Source organism: Bos indicus, chromosome 5, assembly GCF_029378745.1.
Source record: "Bos indicus isolate NIAB-ARS_2022 breed Sahiwal x Tharparkar chromosome 5, NIAB-ARS_B.indTharparkar_mat_pri_1.0, whole genome shotgun sequence".
Taxonomy (NCBI): Eukaryota; Metazoa; Chordata; class Mammalia; order Artiodactyla; family Bovidae; genus Bos; species Bos indicus.
Window position 1 is genome coordinate 109,961,601 of NC_091764.1, and position 22,696 is coordinate 109,984,296.

Sequence of the window (22,696 nt, forward strand, 5' to 3'; positions counted from 1 at the left end):
GTCATCACCACTCGTTTAAAGTCTTTAACGACACCCCCAGCATAGTTAACAAGAAAAAAAGCTAAACGCAGGAACTGCGTGATCTTGCCCCGGCCTATTTCCAGGCCAACAACCTCTGGAGCCGCATTAAACTATTTTGAATTATTTGACCTCATCATCCTCTTTCTATCCTGTGAATCCTGAAATGTTTGGTTCCCCTCACCTGGAGTACCTTTCCACACCAGGTTTACTGGGAGAATTCTGTCTTCCAGCTAAATATCACCTTCTCTGTGAAACCTCCTGACAAAACAGCCCCCCCCCCACACACACACACACGTCCCGCAATCCCCTATCCCCGCCCCAGTTTAGGGTAGGGGTCCCTCCTATGTTGCCATTATCCCTGGGCTTCCCCCATCACGTGTAATATCTGGCCTTCTCTTTCTGTTTCGGCGCCTGTCCCAGAACAAGACGAATAAACAGTGCATGAACTGATTGCAGAATGGATGCAGGAGATAGTACAGGGTTCAGGCTCTGCCACTTGTGTGATCTCAGACAAACTATCTGGTTCACGTTGTGAAAAATAGCAAATCATTAAACAATACTTAAAAACAGTGCTTGGAACACTATAAGCACTCAAACGTCATTTTCACAGCAGCCAAGGTGCCGTTGCCCTTTTAAGGGCCCCCTCCCCACTTCTGCAGCTAAACGGAATATCCGCTCAGGGATCCGGAAGTGACTTCAGAGCCCCTCAGAAACATGGCCCCAGAACGTTCTTCCGGAAGCGGTCATAGGCATCTCCGTGACGCACGGCGATTTAGAGCGTCCCGCAGGGTTTCCATGGTGCAGCCCACAGTCCCGAGTCCCTCGGCTTTCTCTTGTTTCCGAGCGCTCTGAACAAGGCAGGAGGCGAGTCGCTCTCGCGACATTAACGCCGCTTGGAGGGGTTGGAAGAACAGATGACGCTCTAGGCAAGCCCGTCTTCATGTCTATGGTGCCGAATGCTCTGGCGCGCCGCTCCGGCTCGTCGGGACGGACGTTGCCCCTTTAATCGGCGGAGGGCGGTGCCAAGGAGGTCCCGCGAGAGCGGCGGGGGGCGGGGGGCGGTGCCGAGGCTGGGGGCCTGTGGCCGATGGAGCCCGCGATGGAGCCGGAGACTCTGGAGGCGCGAATCAGTGAGTGTCCGGGAGGGGCGCGGGCCGGACCGGAACCGGAACCGGGGGCATTAGGCGGTCCCCTTCCCGACGGGGGCGGGGTACAGGGCGCCCCCTCCTCACGCTCCGCCCCCGGCCCGGTGAGGGGCGGTGTCCCAAAACCCATACCTTAGATCCTGGGGTGAAGAAGGGAGACCCCCACCAGCTGCATGGACCCGCAGTGGGATCAAGTGCCACCCATCCTTCCGATTCCTGGGCCTCGACCCCCGGGGCCGAGTGAGCTGCCCCCAGCTCGGCGCCCAGAACTCCCGGGATGGAGACCGCAGCCTATAACCTCCTCGGGCCCAGACTTATCCGCGGAGCGGACACCCAAGTCATTCCCTGGACCCCGGGAGGGAGCAGGCGAGCGTCCCCGAGGGCTTCACCATACACCCAGGAGGGAGGGACCCCTGTTCCCCTTAAAGCCCCGAATCCTCCACTTTCTGGCGGTGCGTGATGGAACTCCCTCCTATCTGTTCCTTGAGCTTGCAACTCAGATTTGGTTGTTTCCCCACCCAGGAAGGTAGGACCCACTAACCCATGGAACCCCAAGTTCTGGCCACATAGAAACCCCTGAACTCCACAGGCTTGGGAGGGTCCCCGTCTCAAACTCCAGAAGAAATTTCAAGCTCTGTATCACTACCCTTCGTCCAATCCCTCAGATTTCTGCACCGCCACCACAAACTCCTTTCCTGCCTCTCACCGAGTTTGCTCCAAAGGCCCGTGCATCCCTCCCTGTGTCTCCTCAGACCCAGCTCCCCACTCCTTCGGCTTCTGAGTGCTGGCCCCCTACATGGTCCACCTGACCTCCCCATCTCACACTGCAGAAGGTCCTCGCCTCTCGTAACCCACTCTGGACTGTGCTCCTCAGAGCACGGCTTGCTTCTCCCTGGACTAGTGACAGCTCTCTTCCTTTCCACTCACCTCTGCACCAGGGCTGCAGGGAAGCCTCTGGGTCAACCCTCAGCTCAGCCCTTCGGTCCCAGGCACACCAGGGAGCCGCACAGGGTGATTTGGAATTATGGACATCCCCTTTTAAGCCAGTCTTGTGCAGCGTTGAATCTGGAGGTTGGTCTCAGAACCACACCGTCTCCAGTGATGTTTCACAGTCAGTCTGGCCAGTGGAGGGGGCAGGCATGGAAAGGAAGCACTCAGCGGCCATCGAGACGGTTCTGGAATGCCACAAGGGTCTAGGTCTCCACAATCACTTGGGGGTGGGGGATGAGCAGGGCCCTGACAGACAGATCTGACCAGACACAGGCCTTGAGCTGTGGGTGATACAGAATGGTATCAGGTTTAGCAACAGTGGACGATTACTGAGAGGCCAAGGGGTTTGATCTGAGCAGTAGGCTGGACTCTGAGAGACTGGAGCTGAGGGTGTTTTCTCTGTTTCTTCCTGTTGGTGCCATGGCGAAATTGTAAGCTCTTTTCTTGCAGTGATTGGGGGTGAGAGTAGTCTTTGTTGGGTAAAATATGACATTGTCAACACTGTAGAGTGACAGAGTGGAGTCACACCCTGTTGTGAAACATCTCCTTCCCTGGGTGTTCTGCCCTGAGGCCTGCTGGGGGAAGTGCTCCCCCCAGGTAGAGCTAGGAGGGCTGGGAGTTGAGGGCCAGGCCCAGAGAGGTTGATCAGATCTCCTTGGACCCAGAGGCCCTTGCTCTGAACCAGATGCAGAGATGTCCCATGATGCCACTGCTTCGTCCTCCCTGGCTTCTGACTTAGGAGCAGACTCTGGAACTCACTCAGACTCACGTGTCTCTTGGCACTTTAAGAGACTTCCTGTTTTAGGTTCCTCCAGCTGGGTGTCACTAAGTAGGCAATATCCAGCCCCATGCTATCTTTCTAACTGCAGACTGATGTTACCCAGGCTCCGTCCCTGTTGCAGGACTGGGAGGCAGAGTTGATGGGAGCGGGGAGGCAGCTATTTCTGGCATTCCTGAGTGGTCAGCAGGGGCTTCGTTTCTCCCAGGGAGTGGAGGGCTCTGCAGGGCTCCAAGAACAGACGTGTGCACAGGGAAAATGCTTCATTGAGGTCTCTGCTCAGCTGGACCTCTGAGGGCCATCCCAGAGAGCAGCAACCCCCACTAATACACACACGCTGTCTATACCGTCTCTCTGCTCTGAGTTTCTTTTCCATTTTTTTTTTTTTGATGATCTGTTTTTCCTAACAGCACTCTGCAGCAGTGTACAGCACCCTGTTTGGTGGCTTGTCTGAGCAGTCAGTGTTTCCTATGCTGAGCTGTTGAGTTCCAGGAGGATGGGGGTTGTGTTCACTGCCACAGTCCCACACTCAAAATATTTATTGAATAAATATGAATTGAATGATTGGTTGCCAGGCTCTGAGACCCTAGGGCACCAGGCCTCCCGCCACAGCACAGGACCCCAAATAGGCAGGCGCCACACTCCGAGTCCCCAGCCTGTCCCTGGCCACAGCTCCTGTGTCCCACCTCCTGGGCTGTTCCCTCCACAGCCCCCACTCAGTCCTCAGGCTGGGGCAGAACTGACCTGGACAGGCTGGGAGGTGACAGAGATCCAGCTCTGGCTGCCCCCGCCGCTCCCCCTGGGTGGAGTATGTTGTCATCCCAAATCATTCCTTATTTCGCCGCAACTTTACAAATGGGGAAATGGAGGTTCGGGAAAGTTATGTGACTTACTTAATAGTTTTTTTGTGTGGTTTTTTTGGTTGTTTTTTTTTTCATTTTATTGCAGTATAGTTGATACACAGCGTTGTGTTCATTTCTGCTGTATGGCACAGTGACTCAGTTCTACACATATATACATTCTTTTTTATATTCCTTTTCATTATGGTTTATCCCAGGATGTTGAATGTGGTTTCCTGTGTTCTACAATAGGATCTTGTTTATCTTTAATTGTTGTTTGACCGACACTGGGGGGGGTCAGGCGGTTCTGTCTGGCCTTGTTTACCACCCCTTCCTGTTTGCCCTCTCCTAGCCACTACCCACTCTGGATTTGAATTCCCCCAGAACCTCTCCCTGCCAGCCTGCCGCCAAGCCCATGTTCATTCACTCATTTACTGGGGGGAGACCGACGTGTACATAAACGGCTGCGATGCGATGCAGTAGCAGACTTGGGCTCGCGATGAGGGTCAGGTCTGGGGGGACACAGGCGCACACTGCCTTGCCAGTGCTGCCCCCCGGGCAGGTGTGACCTTAGATTGGGAGGAGGCATACCTGAGCTGTGCTCCTTATCACGCCCCTCATGCCTTGCCCTGGGCTATTATCCACGGCTCTTCTCACATGCAGCCCTTGAGCTGTTCCAAGTCATGTCCTCCCCAGCCTGGTACTCCCTCTTGTGCTGCCCCTCCGGGCAGCCTCCCCTGAGTCCCCTCCCCTGGTTCCCAGTTCCCATGACCCTTTTGCCTCCCTCTGTCGCCTTGTACTGAGAACCTAGCTGCCCTTGGCCCACTTCCCAGCTGCGAAGCTCCTTGCGTTTGGAACTACGGCTGTTTTTCCCATACCTCTAGATCTCCTCTGAGAGTGAATTCCGTGAGAATTATGGGGACATTTTAGGAGCAGAATCAGAGGAGGTGTGGTTAGACAGGCGGAGAGGCTTACAGCAGAAGTGACAGTAAGGGAGCAGCCCCTGAGCACTCTCTCGACATGGGGCCCTTTGGGGAGAGGCTGTGAGGGGAAGCCAGCGGCCAGCAGGCCCTCTGTGCTCTGACCTGATGGACGTCAGTGCTGGGGTCTTGGGGCTGTTGGGGCAGGGAGTCAAGGAGAGGCCTTTCCGTGTGCTCAGTCGTACCCCAGGGCAGGAGCTGAAAGAGGCAGGGGTATCCTTTCACCAGGTCACACTAGCCCTCTGTTCTCCAGACAGAGCCACAAACCCCCTGAACAAGGAGCTGAACTGGGCCAGCATCAACGGCTTCTGTGAGCAGCTCAACGAGGACTTTGAGGGGTAGGTGACTTCCCTGTCCTTTGCTCACGTGCTCAGCACCTGCCATGCACCCTCCAGACCCAGCCTTGGGCAGACATGAGGGTGGCTTGAGACTCGGTTTGCATTCTTAATGAGCTCCCAGATTAATGATGGCATCAGGCACTCTGTGCCTGGACCCATTTTACTGGACCCATTTTACAGGTGAAGAAACTGAGGCTCAGGGAACTCAGCAGTTGCCCTAAGATCTCACAGACCTGACGAGGCTCCAGGCTGCCTGACTCGTGCCCAGGCTTGTTTGGGGAGAAACTGCCGGAGAACTGCATGCTCCCCAGTTGGGGTACCCTTTGCTCAAGGCAGAGCCTGAACTGCCCGCATGAAACCCACATGGTGTGCTTGTCAGAACTGTCCGTTGGTGGTGCGTCCAGGCTTGGACTAGACCACTCAGCAGGGACCTTGAGGGGGGACGTTGTTAGCGGGTTCCCAGGCAGTGCTGAAGTTGGGAGCACAGCCCAGCGTGCTTCACCTCCGCTGCACCCCCACAAGTGCAGGCGCTCCACTCAGGATGCCATGTGGACCCTGACGTGCGTGGTCCCCACACCAGCTGCTCGGGCCCGAGTCCCATCCCTTCAGTTAGGGGGTTGCCTGGGTGAGTACTGGATGCCTCTGAGCCTCCATCTCTGCGACTGTAAAGTGGGGGTGATAGTGCTGCCTGCTTCAGGGGGCTCTTAGGGGCTTAGGCAGGAAAATGGAGGTGAGTCGCCTTGCACATTAACCACTCAGTACGTGTTAGCTGTTGCTGTCACTGGTGACAGTTAGGATCTGGTAGGTGATGTCACATTCTCCCAGCAGAATGTTCTGGGCACATTGTCGCGTCCTGCTCCCTGGCTGGGCCCCTGTAGACCGTGGGCATGTCTGTGTTAGGATCGGGTAGGTGATGTCACATTCTCCCGGCAGAATGTTCTGGGCACATTGTTGTGTTCTGCTCCCTGGCTGGGCCCCTGCCTCAGTACTTGTCTGTACAGCCACCCAAGGATATGCAGGTCATAGTTCTCAGTAAAGCCAGCCAAGGAGCTGAGCTCGTCCCTTTCAAAGGTTGCCGCCCTGCGCGCCCTGCCTGGCCCTGCTCTGTTGTGCCAGAGTCTCTGGCCCTAGTCAGTCCGAAGAGGGAGCTGGGCCTTTTCGCATGCCCTGCAGGAGCCTCTGCAGACTCCAGGGCCAGGGGGAAGAGTGGCAGCACTCTCAGGGTGCCTGGGGCTCTGTGACTAGTCTGGCTCTTTGCTCTTCCTTTCCCGCAGGCCTCCACTTGCCACCCGGCTGTTGGCCCACAAGATCCAGTCCCCGCAGGAGTGGGAGGCAGTCCAGGCCCTGACGGTGAGGAGAAGGAGAAACACAGTGCCATCTGTCTCCTGACCATGTGGATGGCACCAGGGGTGGGGTGGGGGGGGAGACTGAGGTTTTTGGGGTCCCATCAGGCTCCTCTTTAGAGCCCAAGGGAATTGAGCCAAGATGGCCTAAATAAGGGTGTGTGCCAGCCTTTGAGCGCCCTATGGCAACCAGTGAACCAATGGGCTGGCCTCCCACCCCAGACCCTGCACAGTTAGGCCTCTTGCAGGGAGGAAGCCCTCGGTCACCTGGTCCGGGGATTCCCAGCTCCGGCTGTCCCTCAGATCTTCTGGAGGCTGAATCCGGGCCCCACTCCAGCCCTGCTGACAGAACACCTGTAGTACATGCATCCAGGAGTCTCCGTGTTTATAGAGCTCCCGGATCATTGCGGAGCCCGACAAGGCCAGCCTGTTGATGGCCTCCAGACACAGGACCCCAGGCACCCTTTTAATAGTCCGGTGTTTGTTTTAACATGTTAGGGTTTCGGTGTTTTTTTTTCCTCTCCTCACGTGTTAGTTCTCACATATGTATGGCTTAGGATGAGGCTGAGGTTGATGGTGCCTATTTACATTTCCAAAAAACCATCAAAGGAAAATAGTGAGAAAGTAATTTACAAGTGGTACTCAGATGTGGCCAGGCCATGGAGGGACTAAGTTAGTGATGTGAGTTGGGTGTCACCAGGCTCTCAGAGTGGCCCGGCCCTGTGTTCCAGGGGTGGTGATCAATCTCAGGGGTCTCTGAACCTCAGAATCCTTTTTTTTCTCAAGTCATTTTCTCCCTTCTCACTGCTGGTCTCTGGACTTTTGGGCCCTGGCTGAGGTGTGGGAGAGAGGCTGCCTCCTCTGACCCACCCAGGGGCCCCCGTACCTCACACCTTCCCCCCCAGGTGCTGGAAACATGCATGAAGAGCTGCGGCAAAAGGTTCCACGACGAGGTGGGCAAGTTCCGCTTCCTCAACGAGCTTATCAAGGTCGTGTCTCCCAAGGTGGGTGCCTCTATCATATGCTCAGACCTGTGCTGTCATGGGGGGTTGAACAGCGAGGATCCCAGATCGAGAGAGGAGGGTGACTGCCCTCCTCCTGACCCAGCACACACAGACCCTTTCTCAAGGTCTCCTTCACACAGCTGAATCCAGGACAGCTGGGCTTCTAGGAAGAATGTTCCAGGCTGCCCGGTGGCTGGCTGACTCTGGAGCAGCTCGGCACATAGGGAGAAATGACTGCAATGAAAGAACAGCTTCCCCAGTGTGGGCTGCTCAGGTCTGAGCTCTCTCCCTGCAGACCTAGCCGTGGCAGGTCTGGGCACCAGGGTGGGGTGCCCTGGTGCCCCCACTAGGTGTCTAGTGGAGGGTGTCCCTGTCCCCACTTACAAAAGTGGCCTCCTGAAGCCTCAGATCTGAGGCCCCAGAGTCCTCCCGTAGGGCACGAACAGGTTTGGTGCCTCTTCTTGGGTGTGTGAGAGCCCACCCCTTTCGCCCGTCCTCACCCAGGCCCGTCCCTTGGCCCGAGCAGCTGAATGACCCAGTAGCTGTTCTCAGGAGTTGATCAGTGTGAAAGCTAGTTCCCTCAGCCGAGTGTACTGCTGGGAAACTGAATGGGGCCTGGGGCCAAACGGTCCCACACCTGCTCCTTCCCTGGTCAGCCAGAAGCCTGGTAGCTCCTCCTCCCTGAGGTCACAATGTTAGGGGTTCCATGAGCCAACCGTGAGTAGATGCTGGGCTCTGGGCCTTTCAGCTCTGCGTCCCCAGTGCTGTCTCTCTGCTGTCACCTTACTGAACAGGTAGGGGACTGGGACGCCCAGGGCCATCTCAGCTTGGGAGCGGCAGGGCCTGGAGCTCTGCCGGGCTGGTCAGGTGGGACATGAGGGTCCTGTAGGCTGAGGTTTTGGAGGGAGTCCTGGGAAGGCAGCCAGGTTTGGGCTGGGGTTGGGGCTGCAGTGAGTGAGGCCAGCCAATGCAAAGCTTCCTCTCCCCCCGGTCCCTGAAGTACCTAGGTTCTCGGACATCAGAGAAGGTGAAGAACAAGATCCTGGAGCTTCTCTACAGCTGGACGGTTGGCCTCCCCGAGGAGGTGAAGATTGCAGAAGCCTACCAGATGCTGAAGAAGCAGGGTGAGGCCCCAGAGGTGGGGGTGACCACCGTCTCTGCTCTGCCCTGGGGCTCCAGCAGCTTCAGGGCCCTGTCAGCAAGATCATGGGTGTGCCTTTTAACTGCTCAAGACCACAGAGTCAGTGGGGCCTCATTATGGCTCTGACTGAGGCCAGATGGGCTGCAGAGAAGATGGGTTTGAGTCAGCCTTCCCCTCAGAGAGTGGCCCCCCATGGAATGGTCTCAAAATAGAGGCTCCTAAGTACACCCTGTGCCGGCTGCTGCTTGGCGTGGTAGTTCAGGAGCAGGCCTTGACCCGGAAAGGCAGCACCAGCGTGCTGGAGAAAGCCTGCCTCCACGCTCCCTCCTACCCTTGCCTGCCCCCCATACCCCGCCCCGCCCTAGCCCCGAGACAGACAGTCTCCCCACTGCAGGGATTGTGAAGGCCGACCCCAAGCTGCCAGATGATGCCACCTTTCCCGTTCCTCCACCACGGCCGAAGAATGTGATCTTTGAAGATGAGGAGAAATCCAAGGTGAGGCTTCAGGGAGGGCCAGAGGAGGACCCCAGGCCCCTTGAGGGTCAGCGGATCCCAGCCCATGGTGGCACTGTCCTTGGATCAGAGGCTTGCACTAAGCACGGCTGTGTGGCGGGTGCAGGCGCCAGGTGTTAAGCCCTTACGCGTGGTGATGCTGCCCGCGCGGTGCCCTGCGCTTAGTACACACAGGCCTGAGCCTGGCGGCCGGGGGTTGGTCTGAGGGCATTTCACAGGCTGATCAGCAGGTTGCCTGTCTTTATGTCTGTGACTCTCAGCAGTAATTTTGCTAGCTTTTTGTTAAAGAAGCATGTGCTCATGGGCAAGAACTTAAAACAGCCCAGAGGTAAGATAAAAAAAAGCTCCTCTCTACCCAGTCTAGTCCCAGAGGGTACCTGCTGTTGAGTTTCCTGTACTTCCTTCCAGAAGAATTCTCTAGCAACATTAATGTAATTTTTCACAGCATTTGTGGAGAACTTATTTCTGCTGGGCACTGTGGAAAGCACTTACATGCAGTGTGGCACTTGTCCCACGGCCACCACGTAAGATTAAGATGTTAGTAGATTCTTTAAAAAAAACAACATAGGATTCATTTATTTTATTTCATCGGCCTCTACAGCATGTGGCATCTTAGCTCCCTGACCAGGGATCGAACCCACACCCCATGCAGCAGGAGAGTGGAGTCTTAACCCCTGGACGGCCAGGGAAGTCCCCACTGTCAGTAGGTCCTTGCCACCCCATCGAGAGCTTAGTGACTTACTCACGTCCCACCTCCAGGAAAAGGAGCCAGCACAGGACCCCAGGCCCAGAGAGTGCCGTCACAGCGGGTCCCTCTCTCTCCGCAGATGCTGGCCCGCCTGCTGAAGAGCTCCCACCCCGAGGACCTCCGAGCAGCCAACAAACTCATCAAGGAGATGGTGCAGGAGGTAATAGCCGAGCCCAGGGCTCAAGGAGGTGGCGGGAGGGGATGTTGAGCTGGGCCACCGAGGGGAGCTGTGTATATGTGTGGAACTCTGCAGTGACCCAGCTAAAGGGCCGTGACAGCACAGAAAGGGCTGACTGAGTCAGGGGACCCTGTGGGCAGAGCCAGGGTCAGTAAGTGCAGAAGAAAGCATTTCCCAGCAGCCGAGCTGACCTGCGCTGGCTTCTGTGAGACTGACTACCTCTTCTATAAAAGTTAGAAGGAAATTAGCTCTTACTGTACTTAAGATAGAGTATGTAAACAGAGAAGGAAGAATATACATGTATTTCATAAGGACGTGTACCTGTGTTGGGGGTGCATGCTGAAATCTTTTTTATTGATAAGAGTAAGTCATCAAAAGAATGCAGTCCAGACACACAGAGGCAGACATTCTGGGCTATCTTAGGGTAAGCTATGTGCTCTGACAACCCAGAGAAAGTCAGGGCAGCCCCTTTCAAGGAGGGCGACCGTATCAGACAGCACAGCACAAGCCCACCTTTCATTCCACAAGGAAGAAGCGTGTGGGGTGAGCAGAGTGGGTGCAGGATAGCAGGGTCCCTTCTGCAGCAGCCTTTCAAGGCCATGAGCTCCCCCCACTTGCCACACACCGACAGACACCTCACGGGGTCCTGGCACTAGTTTCTCTGTTGGTGACCACTCAGGTTCCCTTTCCCTCTCAAGTACAGGCACCTCCTTTCAAGGGACAGACGGAGCGGGAGGGTCTTGTAGAACCACAGGTGTGGATCTAGACCCCAGGCCTCCAGCATCACCTGGCAAATGTGTTGGACTCAAAGATCCCTGGGCCACCCCTGGAGATTCTGATGAGCTTGTGCGTCTAGAGCCTTGGCGAGAGGAGAGGAAAAGTGAACACAGGGTGGGCCAAGGGCTTCTTGGACCAGAGTGCCCTGTCCAGGGCCCAAGGGGCTCTTTGCAGGGGCTGATCCCACACCCATCGGGCGCCTCCAGGGTGGTGGGGGGCAGCATCCTGGCTCAGGTCCGGGCCTGACCCGGGCTCTCCGGGGCTGTTTGCCAATGCCTCCCCAGGACCAGAAGCGAATGGAGAAGATCTCGAAGCGGGCGAGCGCCATCGAGGAGGTGAACAACAACGTGAAGCTGCTGACCGAGATGGTGATGAACCACAGCCAGGGTGGCGCGGCGGCCCGGAGCAGCGAGGACCTCATGAAGGTGCGCCGCCCCCCCCCCCGCCCCCCCCCCCCGCCCCAGTGCCCCCGCCGGCCTGACCTGCTCGCCCTGCTGCCCCCAGGAATTGTACCAGCGCTGTGAGCGCATGCGGCCCACCCTTTTCCGACTGGCCAGTGACACGGAGGACAACGACGAGGCCTTAGGTGAGCTGCAGTTAGAAGGAGCTACCACTAGGGGGCCCCCCCTCCCTTCTCCAGCAGTGATCTTGGGTTTCTCCACTTTGAGGAAGAAGGAAGCGAAGCTGAGGGGCTGACCCTGAGAAACTATGGGCCAAGCCCCCCCTTGGCAGACATCTCGTTTACTGCCTGTAAGCTGCACAGGAGGGGGAATTGTTCCTTTTTCACAGCTGGGGTTCAGGGAGGGAAGTGGCCTGTCCAGATCATCAGAGTGGTGGCAGAGCCAGGGAGGACTGGAGGCTCTCCCTCCAGACGCTGCCTCCTGGTAAGGGTGAGCTTGAAACCAAGAGCAAGTCCCTCAGGCCTGAGCACCTCCACAGCTGGGCCCCGCGGCCACACGTAAGGGTCTCATCCTTGTTCTGTGCCCCCACACGAGCCGTGCCTCCCGGCAGTGGTCTGCTACCATCTCAGCCCCATTCATGGCCTTCCCTGAGCGCCTCCATGGCTGGGCCCCGTGGCCACATGTAAGGGTCTCATCCTTGTTCTGTGCCCCCACACGAGCCGTGCCTCCCGGCAGTGGTCTGCTACCATCTCAGCCCCATTCATAGCCTCCCCTGAGCGCCCCCCGCATGCCAAGTCCCTGGTGCAGCCAGGAGGCTCGGCCCTCAGCCCCCCTCAGCCCTGCCCCGGAGGACCCGGCTTGCGGCAGACGCGGTTCTAGGCCCGGGGCTATGGCAGTGACCCAAGTAAACAGCCAAATCCCCCAGGAGCTCTTATCCCATGACACAGGAGCCTGAGGGTGTGAGCCCGGCAGTTTGTTGGGCGGTGGTAAGGGGCATGGAGAAGAGCAGGGAAGGAACTGGGGTGTGGGGCCGGGGGTGAGGGAGGGCCTCCCTGAGGTGACGTGGGTAAAGACTGGAAAGCAGGAAAGGGTGAAGCCGTGTGGAGATCCAGGGGTTTCCAGACAGCAGGGCCAGTGTGGGGGCCTGGAGACCAGGGCCTGCGTCTGTGTTGAGGGGCTGGCAGGGGGCAGCCCGGAGGCTGGATGAGAGTCACGGGGTGCCTGAGGCAGAGGAGTCAGGATGGGCTGTCCCCAAGCCCCACGCCCCTCCCACTAGGCTTGGGATGCATGTGGGGCATCCTCCCCACCTCCCCCAGAGGCCCCCACAGTCCTTCAGCCCAGCCCCTCCCCTTCTGCCTGTTCCAGCGGAGATCCTGCAAGCCAACGACAACCTTACCCAGGTCATCAACCTGTACAAGCAGCTGGTGCGGGGCGAGGAGGTCAACGGCGAAGCCACCGCTGCCTCTATCCCCGGTGAGGAGGTGGCGGGAGAGCTGGGAGGGCCCACCGGCCAGAATCCAGGGTGGGGCACTGGTCCCAGAGCTCAGTGGCCCCTTAAGATGAGGGAGGCCCCCACTGGGAGAGCTGGGGGAGGAGTCTGTGCCAAGCCTGCAGCTGCAGGGGAGGAAGTCTGGATGCGGGGCAGAGGGGAGGGGGCTGAGGGTCTGGCAAGGACAGGCTGGGGAAAGAGGGCCTCCCTTTCATTTGACAAATCTGACGCCTCTTGTATGGGCCTGGATGACATCCCAAGGCTTAGTTTGATTATCAGAAGTGCACAGGGAGGGCTTGACACATAAGCATTGCAGCTCAGCTCCACTCCGGGTAAAGCGACAGCCAGGGGAGGCTAGAACGGGCCCTGCTGGGAGAGGCTGGGGGGCACTGCCCAGAAACAGTGGAGTCTAAGAAGGGCTTTAAAGGACGAGAGGCAATCCGCCAACTATGAGGGAAGCAGGAAGTACGTTCTGTGCAGAAGGGACACCACGTGCCAAAGAAGGGGCCTGGCAAGCAGATCCCAGGCAAGGGTAATGTGGCCAGGAGGGGAGCTTGCTGCTCCCCGACCCCAGGGACTCTGCATGTCCTCCACCCGGGGCTGGCCTGACTCTCCTTCCCCACCCCAGGGAGCACCTCGGCCCTTCTGGACCTCTCAGGCCTGGATCTCCCTCCGACAGGCGCCACCTACCCAGCTGTGCCCACCCGCCCTGGCGACCAGGCCAGCCCGGAGCAGCCCAGCACCTCAGTGTCCCTGCTTGATGATGAGCTCATGTCTCTGGGTGAGGAAGGGGCTGGGGCCGGGCCCGGAGTAGGGCAGGCTCAGCTGCAGGTCGGGGGTGATACCCCGGCACATAAGGCAGCTTTCAGAGTGTGGTCAGGTCAGCCTGTTCCTCCTCCTCCTGAGTCCTCTGGAGAATGGGGGAGGGGCATCAGGCCCATTTCACAGCTGAGGAGGCTGAGGCTCAGAGAAAGGAAGGAGATCCCGCCAGGTCCTACTGTCTGGGGTGAGGCTGGCCCCACCTCTGATAAGCCAGCCACACCTAGGCTCTGGCAGCCTAAGGGAAAACAAAGGGACTTCCCTACAGCAGGTTAGAGCCTAGAATTGGGAGCTACCCAGGCAAAAATCAGCAATCTCTTCACCCCTGAGAGGAAGAGGAGGGGAGCTCTAGGCTCTGAGCACTAGAAGCTCCAGGAAAGCTGAGCTCTGTGACCCCCACTGGTCCCAGACCAGGCCTGCAGTCACTACAGGAGGGGTTGGGGCTCCTGAGCCTGGCGGGGAAACGGGCTCAACCCTGGGGCAGAGCAGGGGCACCCAGCCGGGCACACAGTTTTCAAGTTCCCAACTTTCAGGGGCAGCCGCCCCATCTGAGAGCACTGAAGCACGAGAGCCTAGTAGCCATCTCCTCACAGTGGCCCTGATGTTGTGACAAAATAGAGGTAGGTGGTCGGGCTCTGTCACAGGAGACCTTACCCTGTCACAGGGGTCTCAGAGGATATGTTAGGAAAGTGACTTGGAAGCCGAGTCAGACTGAGTTCTCCTGAATTGGTTCTGAGGTAAAACCCACACCTGACGGACTCCAAGAAGCGATGGAGGGCCGGGGTCCCAGTGGGGGCACCCCTGACACACCACGCTGCTGTCTTAGCCCCGCTCCCCTCAGCCCAGGACACAGTGAGGCCAGCACCCCTGGTTTACAGATGCCAGAGCCAGGCTCCCAAAGCTGAGCCTCTTGTCCAAAGGGCCACGGGCTTTGGGTGAGACCCTCCGATTCTGAAGCCTCCCCGGGAGCCTCTCTGCTGCTCTGGCTCGGCCATCAGCCAGGACAGGGAAGCGAGGACTTAGAGTGCGGAGGGGGACAGCAGACCAGGTCGAAGTCTCCTCTGCGGGCCGGTCAGCCAGCACCCCTTCCCTGGGAGGCTCTGACCACAGGGCGTCCTGAGGCCTGCATCAGAATCCCACCACCCGCCCCCTTTGCCTTCGGAGCTGGGGGAGACTCTGAGAGAACTGAGCAGCACTGGGCGGCAGCTACCTGACCTGGTGGTGGGTGTGTGAGCCCAGCCCCCACCCCACCCCTAGCCAGCGGCTTTGGGGAAGCCACCTCCGGGTGAGAGGCTGTGTGTGTGCTCGGCACTTCCTGTCCCCGCTGTCACGGCAGAGCCCTGAGCCTCCAGCTTCCTCTGCTTGCTGCTCAAAGTGAAGAAAATGTGGGAACCAGAACCCGACGTGGCAGGGCAGCAGCCGCCCAGCTCCCCCCTGCTCGGGGCAGTGGAGGAAGCCTGGGACCACAAAGGGGGCTCGTCCTGAACGGTTTTCTGTGGCAGGAAGGGTGCGGGGTGGGGGTGGGGCAGGCAGCACAGGCTTCCCGTCTGCCAGGGAGGGTGTCCCAGCTCCTTTGCATCTGAATTGTCCGATTCGTTAGCGACAGCAGTCCTCAGAGGCAGATGCTGCTGTTGTCTCCTGAGGCGCAGGAAGGTTGTCACCAGCCCGGGGTCACAGCTGAGTGGCAGAGCTCTGTCTGAACGCCAGTCTTCAGGCCTTGCTCTGGTCACATCCACACTCTGGGCTTTCCAGTGGTGTGACCGTGGGCAGGTTGCTTAACCCCTCTGAGCACCTGCTTCCTCATCCCTAAGGGAGGCGTGAGAAGCCTACACCCACCTTTTAAGGTCGCCTGAGGATTGAGGCCCATGTCTGCAGTGCCTGCCTCAAGGGTGTGGGAGCTGATAGTCTCCACTGTTGGCCTTGGTCTCAGGCGTGTCCAGACGAGGAGGCCCAGCAGTTGCGGCCTCCCTTACTTCTGCCCATCAGGTAGCGCATCAGCCCGTTGTTCCATCACTTGAGTCATGTCCAACTCTGTGACTGCCCTTGGACTGCAGCACACCAAGCCTCACTGTCTTATTCACGCTTTGCTACAAACAAGACAGAGGTCAGACTGCCTGGTGACCTACTCCCCTCTACTGACCAGCAGGCAATGAGCAGGCCTTTCCAGAGGGACCACTGCCTTCTTTGCCCCCATCAGCCAACCTTTTGGCACATGCCAGGGCAGACAAGGCCTTTTATGTCTGCCCTGGCCATCATCTGCATGCTGTGCCCAGGGCCCCTGCGGCCCAGCCCAGGGTTGCTCAGAGTCGGTCAGGCTTGGGCCCAGCGCCCTTCTGATGCTCAGAGGGTATCTATCCATCAAGTCAGTCATTGGACGGGCACAGGATGCTGACTCCTGCCACCTGGATCTGTGAGAAAACGGACCTCACATAGTGTCTCCCACCCCCCACGCCAGCTCCCACCTGCCCACTGTCAAACAAAGGCAACCTCAACCCTGACCTTAGCGGTTGAGTCGGCCTCTGAGCAGCAAGAGAGGAAGTGTGTTTGGGCCAGAGAATGGGCCCTTGGGATCTTCAGTTTCTGCTTCTCTCTGCTGAGACAGGGAGGGGGTTGTCCCCTTTGAGCTGAACCTCTTGGAAGAGAGGGCGCAGGGGGAAGGTGGAAGCCAGGAAACCCTGACCTGACACAGAGTCCCCCCAGCCCTCTTGCCTCTGCTCACAAATCCAGCTCCTTTACCTCTCTCTCACTTCTTTGTAGGCCTCAGCGACCCCACACCCCTCTCTGGCTTGGATGGTGCTGGGTGGAACAGCTTCCAGGTAGGAGGGGTTGGGCAGGGCAGCTGGGACAGGCATCCTGAGGGGGCAGGGACGGGAGAGGTGGGCAGGAGGGCCCAGGGCAGGGGCGGTGGGGGTAGGGGGCAGCCATCTCCGGATGGAGGGAGGTGGGTGGGCCCCTCCTCAACTTTCATCGCTTTTCCCTGAGGTCTCAGCCTTGGGTTCCCTTGGGTTGAGCTAGAGGCTTCCCGTTCCTTTCTTGTGACTCTGAGGTCCTTGAAATGGGATGTTTTCTTGAGTAGAACCCCAGATCAGACTTGGCCACCAGTGGCCCTGGAGTCAGGGGCTCAGGCCTGTGGGGATGTTGTCTGTTCCTCTGCTGCTGCTTCCCCAGATGTCACCTGCCAGGAGGGAAGGGGGCCTCAGGGCAGCGCCAGGTGACCCGACACCTTTTCAGCGCAGCCTCACCGCCCTGCATCCTTTGTACACCCAACAGTCGTCCGATAGCACGGAAGCCCCAGCCCCGACTCCGGCCCCCAGTGTGGACATTCGGCCCCCAGCGCAGACACCCCCGCCCGCGAGCAGTGGCCTGGATGACCTCGACCTCCTGGGGAAGACCCTCCTGCAGCAGTCACTGCCCCCGGAGTCCCAGCAAGTGCGGTGGTGAGGGTCCGCCCTACCCAGACCCTCCCCTACCCCGGGCCCAGCAAAAAGAGGCCCAGTGCCGGTTTGGTCAGTGAACGGCATGGCCAGAGCACCACCGCACGCCAAGTGCTGCCCGGGGCTCGGGGACACAGAAGTGACCAGGGCAGGCGTGGAACATATGAGAGCGGGGTCCATGCCCCATTCACACACCCTCCCCCAGGCCTGCCGGCCCCTGAGAAAGACCCAGAGGGCTGCCAGGAAGGAGGGCTCTGAACCCAGGTGGGTGGGGGAGCTTGAGTTGCCTTCTCCAAGGCAAGGAGACCAAGGCCAGAGAGACAGGGTATCTGAGCCAGCCGTCAGGGACCACGAGGACCCCAGCCGTTCCTGTGCCCCTCATCTTCTGGGCCCTGAAGATTCACCTCTCAATGTACCATCCCCCCAATAAGGGAGAAGCAGCAGCCAGCCCCCCGGCTCACACTCCGGGACCTGCAGAATAAAAGCAGCTGCAGCTTGCCCAGCTCCAGTGCCACCGGCCTGCTCCACACCGTGTCCCCTGAGCCCCCCGGGCCTCCGCAGCAGCCCACGCCCACCGAGGTCTCGCTGGCCAACATCACTGTGCCTCTGGAGTCCATCAAACCCAGTGAGTAGGGCAGTGGCGTGGCTTCCTGCCTGCGCCCCACTCCTCCCCCCACCTTGTGCTGTTGGAAGATAGATCGGGGGCAGCAGGTGGGAAGATGGGCTCCCCTCCCAGCCCTGCCCAACTCGGTGGGGGGCTCTGGGTAAGACGCTTCGCCTTCCTAGGACTCAGTTTCCTCATCAGTCCTGGAGTGTCACAGAACTGCATTCCAAACTCCAGGATGGGGAATTCCTTGGCAGTCCAGTGGTTACTGGACTTTGACTGCCAAGGGCCCAGGTTTGATCTAAGATCCCACCAGCCATGCAGTATGGCCAAAAGAATAAATAAACTCCAGGGGACTTCTCATGGGTGGCCCCTGCATCGCTTCCCAGGAAGGGCAGGGCCAGGACACAGCGAGGTCTGGGGGGGGTTTCCCCAAGACCATAGGGATAAAGACTCAGGTCCAAGCCTGTGCTTCTGCCCACGAGCAAAAGAGGGGCCACTTACAGCACCAGACTATGACCAGACAGGAAGACCGGCCAGGCTTCTCAGCGCTGTCCATCTTGTAAGCTCACGATGACAAGGGCAGGCCTTGGGAGCTGGTTAGTGGTGCCAGCGTCTTAGCAGCCTGGAGGACCCTGAACTCAGAGACACAGAGTGACTGTGCCTGGGCTACACAGCGAGAACGTGCCCTCAGCTCCTGCATAGCCCTTCTACTCCAGCATGCCAGGAGCAGCCACGCGGCACTGCGTGAGCCCGACTAGGACTCAGTTCCAGGGTGGGCGTCCTGCCTCCACCATCGTGCTAGAAGTCCACCTGCCCATCTTGGCCCCAGACTATACCCCTGACTGCACTGCTGCCCAGGGTCAAGGCAGCACGCTGGGTCTGGGTCTTTTCATTCATTTCCAGCAGAGCAGTGAGCACCTGAGGTCAGCTGGGTGTGAGGGGCTGATCGGATGTGCTTGGGCTCAGGCTTGGCACCCCGCCTCCGCCCCCTGCCCCCATCAATCTCTCCCCGTCTCCCCTGCCAGGCAGCATCTTGCCAGTGACCGTGTATGACCAGCATGGCTTCCGGGTCCTCTTCCACTTTGCACGAGACCCGCTGCCTGGGCGCTCCGACGTGCTGGTGGTGGTGGTTTCCATGCTGAGCACCGCCCCCCAGCCCATCCGCAACATCGTTTTCCAGTCAGCTGTCCCCAAGGTGACATGGATGTGCCTATCCTCAAAGCAGGGTGATGTGGGGTTGGATGTGGAGTCAGCTCTCCAGAGCAGGGGGTAGAAGGGAACCCAAGGGCAGGGCCCTGGGGCCCTCAGGGTGGAGCTCACAGGAGGTTGGCTTTGTTCCTGAGGGACTGGGGACAAGAAGCCAGGGCTGGCTGTCCCCAATCTGCCCTCCGACCCTCCACAGGTCATGAAGGTGAAGCTTCAGCCACCCTCAGGCACGGAGCTGCCAGCGTTTAACCCTATCGTTCACCCCTCAGCCATCACGCAGGTCCTGCTCCTTGCCAACCCCCAGAAGGTGATGAGGGGCCCGGCTGTGACAGGGTGTGGCCATGGGGTGGGGGCAGCCTCTTCTCCCGCTCTGACCCTCTGCCTTCGCCATCTCTGCTTCAGGAGAAGGTTCGCCTCCGCTACAAGCTCCTCTTCACCATGGGCGACCAGACCTACAACGAGATGGGGGACGTGGACCAGTTCCCCCCACCAGAGACCTGGGGGAGCCTCTAGAACCGAGAAGGCTGGGGAGAGGAGGGGCCACTGGACTGGCTGCTGCCGAGCCTAGGTGGAGGCCGTGGCCGCCTGGGTGTGTTCCCACGGCTATATTCCCCTGGGTCTGGTGCTTCTCCCCTCACCCCTGCAGCCCCCACCATCCTTGCCCCCTCCCCTACGGAGCCAAACCCAGCAGGAGGCTGGGCCTGGGTTTGCACTGGTGGGGACTGTCATCACAGGTGGGAGCCTGGAGCAGGGAGGGCCTACACGGCCCCAGAAGGACTTGGGGTCGTGGGGGAGAAGCATGGCTGTCGGGCAAGGGCCAGGGCCTCAGGCCTAGCCCGGACCCCAGCCTGGGGAGGGGTCCTCCCTGCCTGTCTCTTATGCCTTATGGGAAGGCCCAGCCATAACTTGGGGCCGGGCTGGAGCCGGGACCAGCTCAGGCCTCCTCCATAGGAACCGGGTGACTGTGGGGGTGACGCCTGCACCCCCAGCCCTTTGCACTCTCGGGTTTGTGGTTTGATTCTCTTAGCTTTTCTCTCTGAGTGGCCCTGTGGTCACCATCTCAGGGGGCCCAGTGCGGGGAGCCCCCCACCTGTCCCCCACTCCTGGGGATCTCACTCTACCCGCCTGGCCCCTTTGCTGTCAGGCCTCTGGGTGGGGGGACTATGGGGGTCATGTGACGGCTGGCCCAAAGGTAATGCCCCAGGCGGTGCCCACAGCTGGGGGCTCCCGGGCTCCTGGCCAAGGGAGGTCCTACACTGGAGTTCTTGCGTGTCTCTTTCATTCACTGGGCTTTGTTCACCCACCTATCCATGGGCAGAAGTGGGGTCGGTGCGTGAGTGAGAGCAGGAGTATTTATGGAAATAAAACGTCCATTTTCCTGGACCAGCTGCTCTTCTGGCCCTTCTGAGAGAGAGGGAGTCAGGAAGGATCCAGGCATGCAAGGTCCCCGGGGGCTGCCCCGCAGACTCCTCTGCCTCTCCTGGGAAATAAGGCCACGGTTCCCCTCCTCTCCGCTCCGGATCCCGGCACCGGAAGAGGCCCTGCTCGGGGGCCTGTGGCCACTGCTGAGTCACCAGAGAGAACCCGGGGGGCTGTGGGGGGCCCAGAGCCATCCCAGCTGGAAGCGAGTGGCTGCCTGGGCCTGCTAGGAGCCCCAGCTGCTGCAGACACTGAAGGGGAGGCCCCTGGCCACTCACGACTTCCTCTTGGTGCGTTCAGCCCTGAAAGCACAGCTGCAGTGCAGCACCACCCGAGGCCCCTGCCTCAGCTTCTCCCTCTCGCCAGAGGCTGCTCCCAGGGCGCAGGCGCCACCAACCGCAGCCTCTTCCCTGCAGGGGCCTCCTGCCATTGCCCGGGATAGCACACTCCCCCTGTGTTTTCGGGGTGTTTCTCTTCACTGGGAAGCTGGGGTCCCGGCCTGGGGCGTGGCTTAGAGACTGGCAGCTGAGGGAGCCAACCAACGTGCAGCGGAGCCATTGCAAGGCACCCCGTGGTAGGGAGCCCTCCGCGCTCTGCTCGCAGACATCTGGGGCAGCCTGCTCGCCACTTCTCTTTCCTAGAAGATGGTAGGAGTTCTGCTTTGAAGACTCGAGTTTTCACTTTTGTGTAACCCAGTGTTTCCCAAGTCTGAATTTGGGCGCTGAACACCGTCCTGTGGATACTGCTGGGAAGGGCTGGAGGCCAGTCCAGCCTGTGTGCTCTTTTCCATCCAGCGAATGAGGGCTCTTCTCTGCGCCAGCCAACACTAATCGCGCAGGGCAAGGGTTTCTCCACGGGGAGGGCGTGCTGTCGGCACAGGAGAGGGAGCAAGGCCTCTGAGTCCGCATCTCCAGCTCCTCACAATCAGGAGCCTCCTGTCAGATCTGCTCGATGTGACCACCATCCCACCTCTGGGCCTGCAGACACCCTGATCTCAGGCTCCTGGCTTCCTTCCCGTTCGCCTCCCTACACTCTGGGCAGGAGTCTGCCTAAACACTTAAATGATGCCTCGGAAAGATAATCTCTCCTTGGAATGTTCTTATAAGAAGAATGTTATTCTTTTACATGAGACAAAACCCTGCTCCCTGTAGCATGCCCCTAGGGTCCCAGAAACTCACTCTAGGAGCATGTGTTCCCCAGGCCGTGGAAGGGTTGTTGTGGGCCTGGGCGCCAGCGTGACTGCCAGCTGGGAGCCTGGGAGCTCTGGCTGGCTGTGTGACTTTGAAGAAGGTGCTTCCCTCTCTGGCCTTTAGGTTCCTTGTTTGAAAAGGTGGGAGGGACCCAGTGAGCTGTAAGTCCCCTCTGAAGAATCCTTGGGCCAAAGGGCCCCCCGGCTGTCGACTTGCAGTGACCACAGGGACAAGATCTGTTCAGTCTTTTAGACCACCCTTCCCTGATCCAGTCTACCCATCCAGCTGTCCGTCTGTCCATCCCGCCAAGTGCCTCCTGAACAGCCCTGTCCTCAGACCCCTGAGCCAGGAGCATGGCCACCAGAAGCTGGAGGTGGATGGGAGGTGCTCCACGAGCTTGCATCTGTCTGAGGGGCCAGCAGGGGTGCTCTAATCAGAGGAGAGGACCCTTTGCCTCCACCACCTGTTGCATCATCCTCAAATACAGGGTGTCAATCTAGACAGATCCAGAGCCTCTGGAGCCTTCGGGCTGGGAGAGAGGGACACAAGAAAGTGTTCTTTGTCTCCTCAAGGATGACCCCCACCTCCACCCCAGGAGCAGTGGGACTTCCCAGGCCTCGAAGCCACACTTCCATTTCTGTTTGTGCCGCTGGAGGCAGCTGCTTTCCTAAGAGCAAGCACAGGACACTGCTCATCCCTTCATAGCAGCCAAGAGAGACAGAGGCCGCCACTCGCCCAGAGAGCGTGTTTCTGCTGTTCCTGATGCCCCTGCCCCCATCCTCCACAGGCCTCCTGGCAGGGTTCCAGGCCAGCAAGGTAGATAAGAGGGGAGCTGGCCTAACCTGGTGCTGCCTGAGGCCTGGAGCAAGCAGTCCCTCCCTCCAGCACCGTGAAAATAAGAAACTTGAGGCTCGGGGAGCTTATCCAGTGCCTGAGGGCACATGTTAGGGCCCAAGTGTGACCAGCAGTCCTGGGAAGTGACCACCCTGACTGCACATTACCACCCTCCTCACCCCCCGGCAGGTGCTGTCCCCCAGGGCCAGGGTTGAGGGCACACGCTCTCCAGGGCTGTCAGGACTGTGGTGTGTCCCTGCCCCAGCTCCACCCAGGATTTCCTGGTAAGTCCTTTTGGCTTGAGGGCGTTTTTGGAGCCACAGAAAGACTGCCACCCGCCTAGCTGCTTCGGGCAGAAGCCTCCACATGAAGGGCAGCACCAATCCGGCCACAAACACTTTGTCAAGTGTCTAAAAGGGGATGTTTTTGCTCGGTTCTGCGGCCCCACCACTGACCCCTGCTACCACCACCTCGACGCCAGCCGCTGGCCTCCCTGCCCACA

General features: G+C 59.2%; 1 protein-coding gene across 2 annotated transcripts; it reads left to right on the top strand.

The window, feature by feature from the left end:
* Positions 1-753: 753 nt before the first annotated feature.
* GGA1 (golgi associated, gamma adaptin ear containing, ARF binding protein 1) lies at positions 754-20,134 on the top strand. Of its 2 annotated transcripts, none has more exons than XM_019961768.2 (17): positions 754-1,151; positions 5,007-5,091; positions 6,366-6,441; positions 7,340-7,438; positions 8,439-8,562; positions 8,974-9,074; positions 9,920-10,000; positions 11,080-11,220; positions 11,300-11,381; positions 12,562-12,669; positions 13,314-13,466; positions 16,262-16,320; positions 16,775-16,941; positions 17,370-17,563; positions 18,571-18,740; positions 18,948-19,058; positions 19,154-20,134. In XM_019961768.2, the coding sequence occupies exons 1-17, from the start codon at positions 1,109-1,111 to the stop codon at positions 19,262-19,264; spliced, it is 1,905 nt and encodes a 634-aa protein (XP_019817327.2). In that variant the 5' UTR covers positions 754-1,108; the 3' UTR covers positions 19,265-20,134. The 2 variants fall into 2 exon arrangements, with proteins under 2 accessions (XP_019817327.2, XP_019817328.2); XM_019961769.2 differs by having other exon boundaries at positions 13,365-13,466.
* The last annotated feature ends 2,562 nt before the right edge of the window (positions 20,135-22,696 follow it).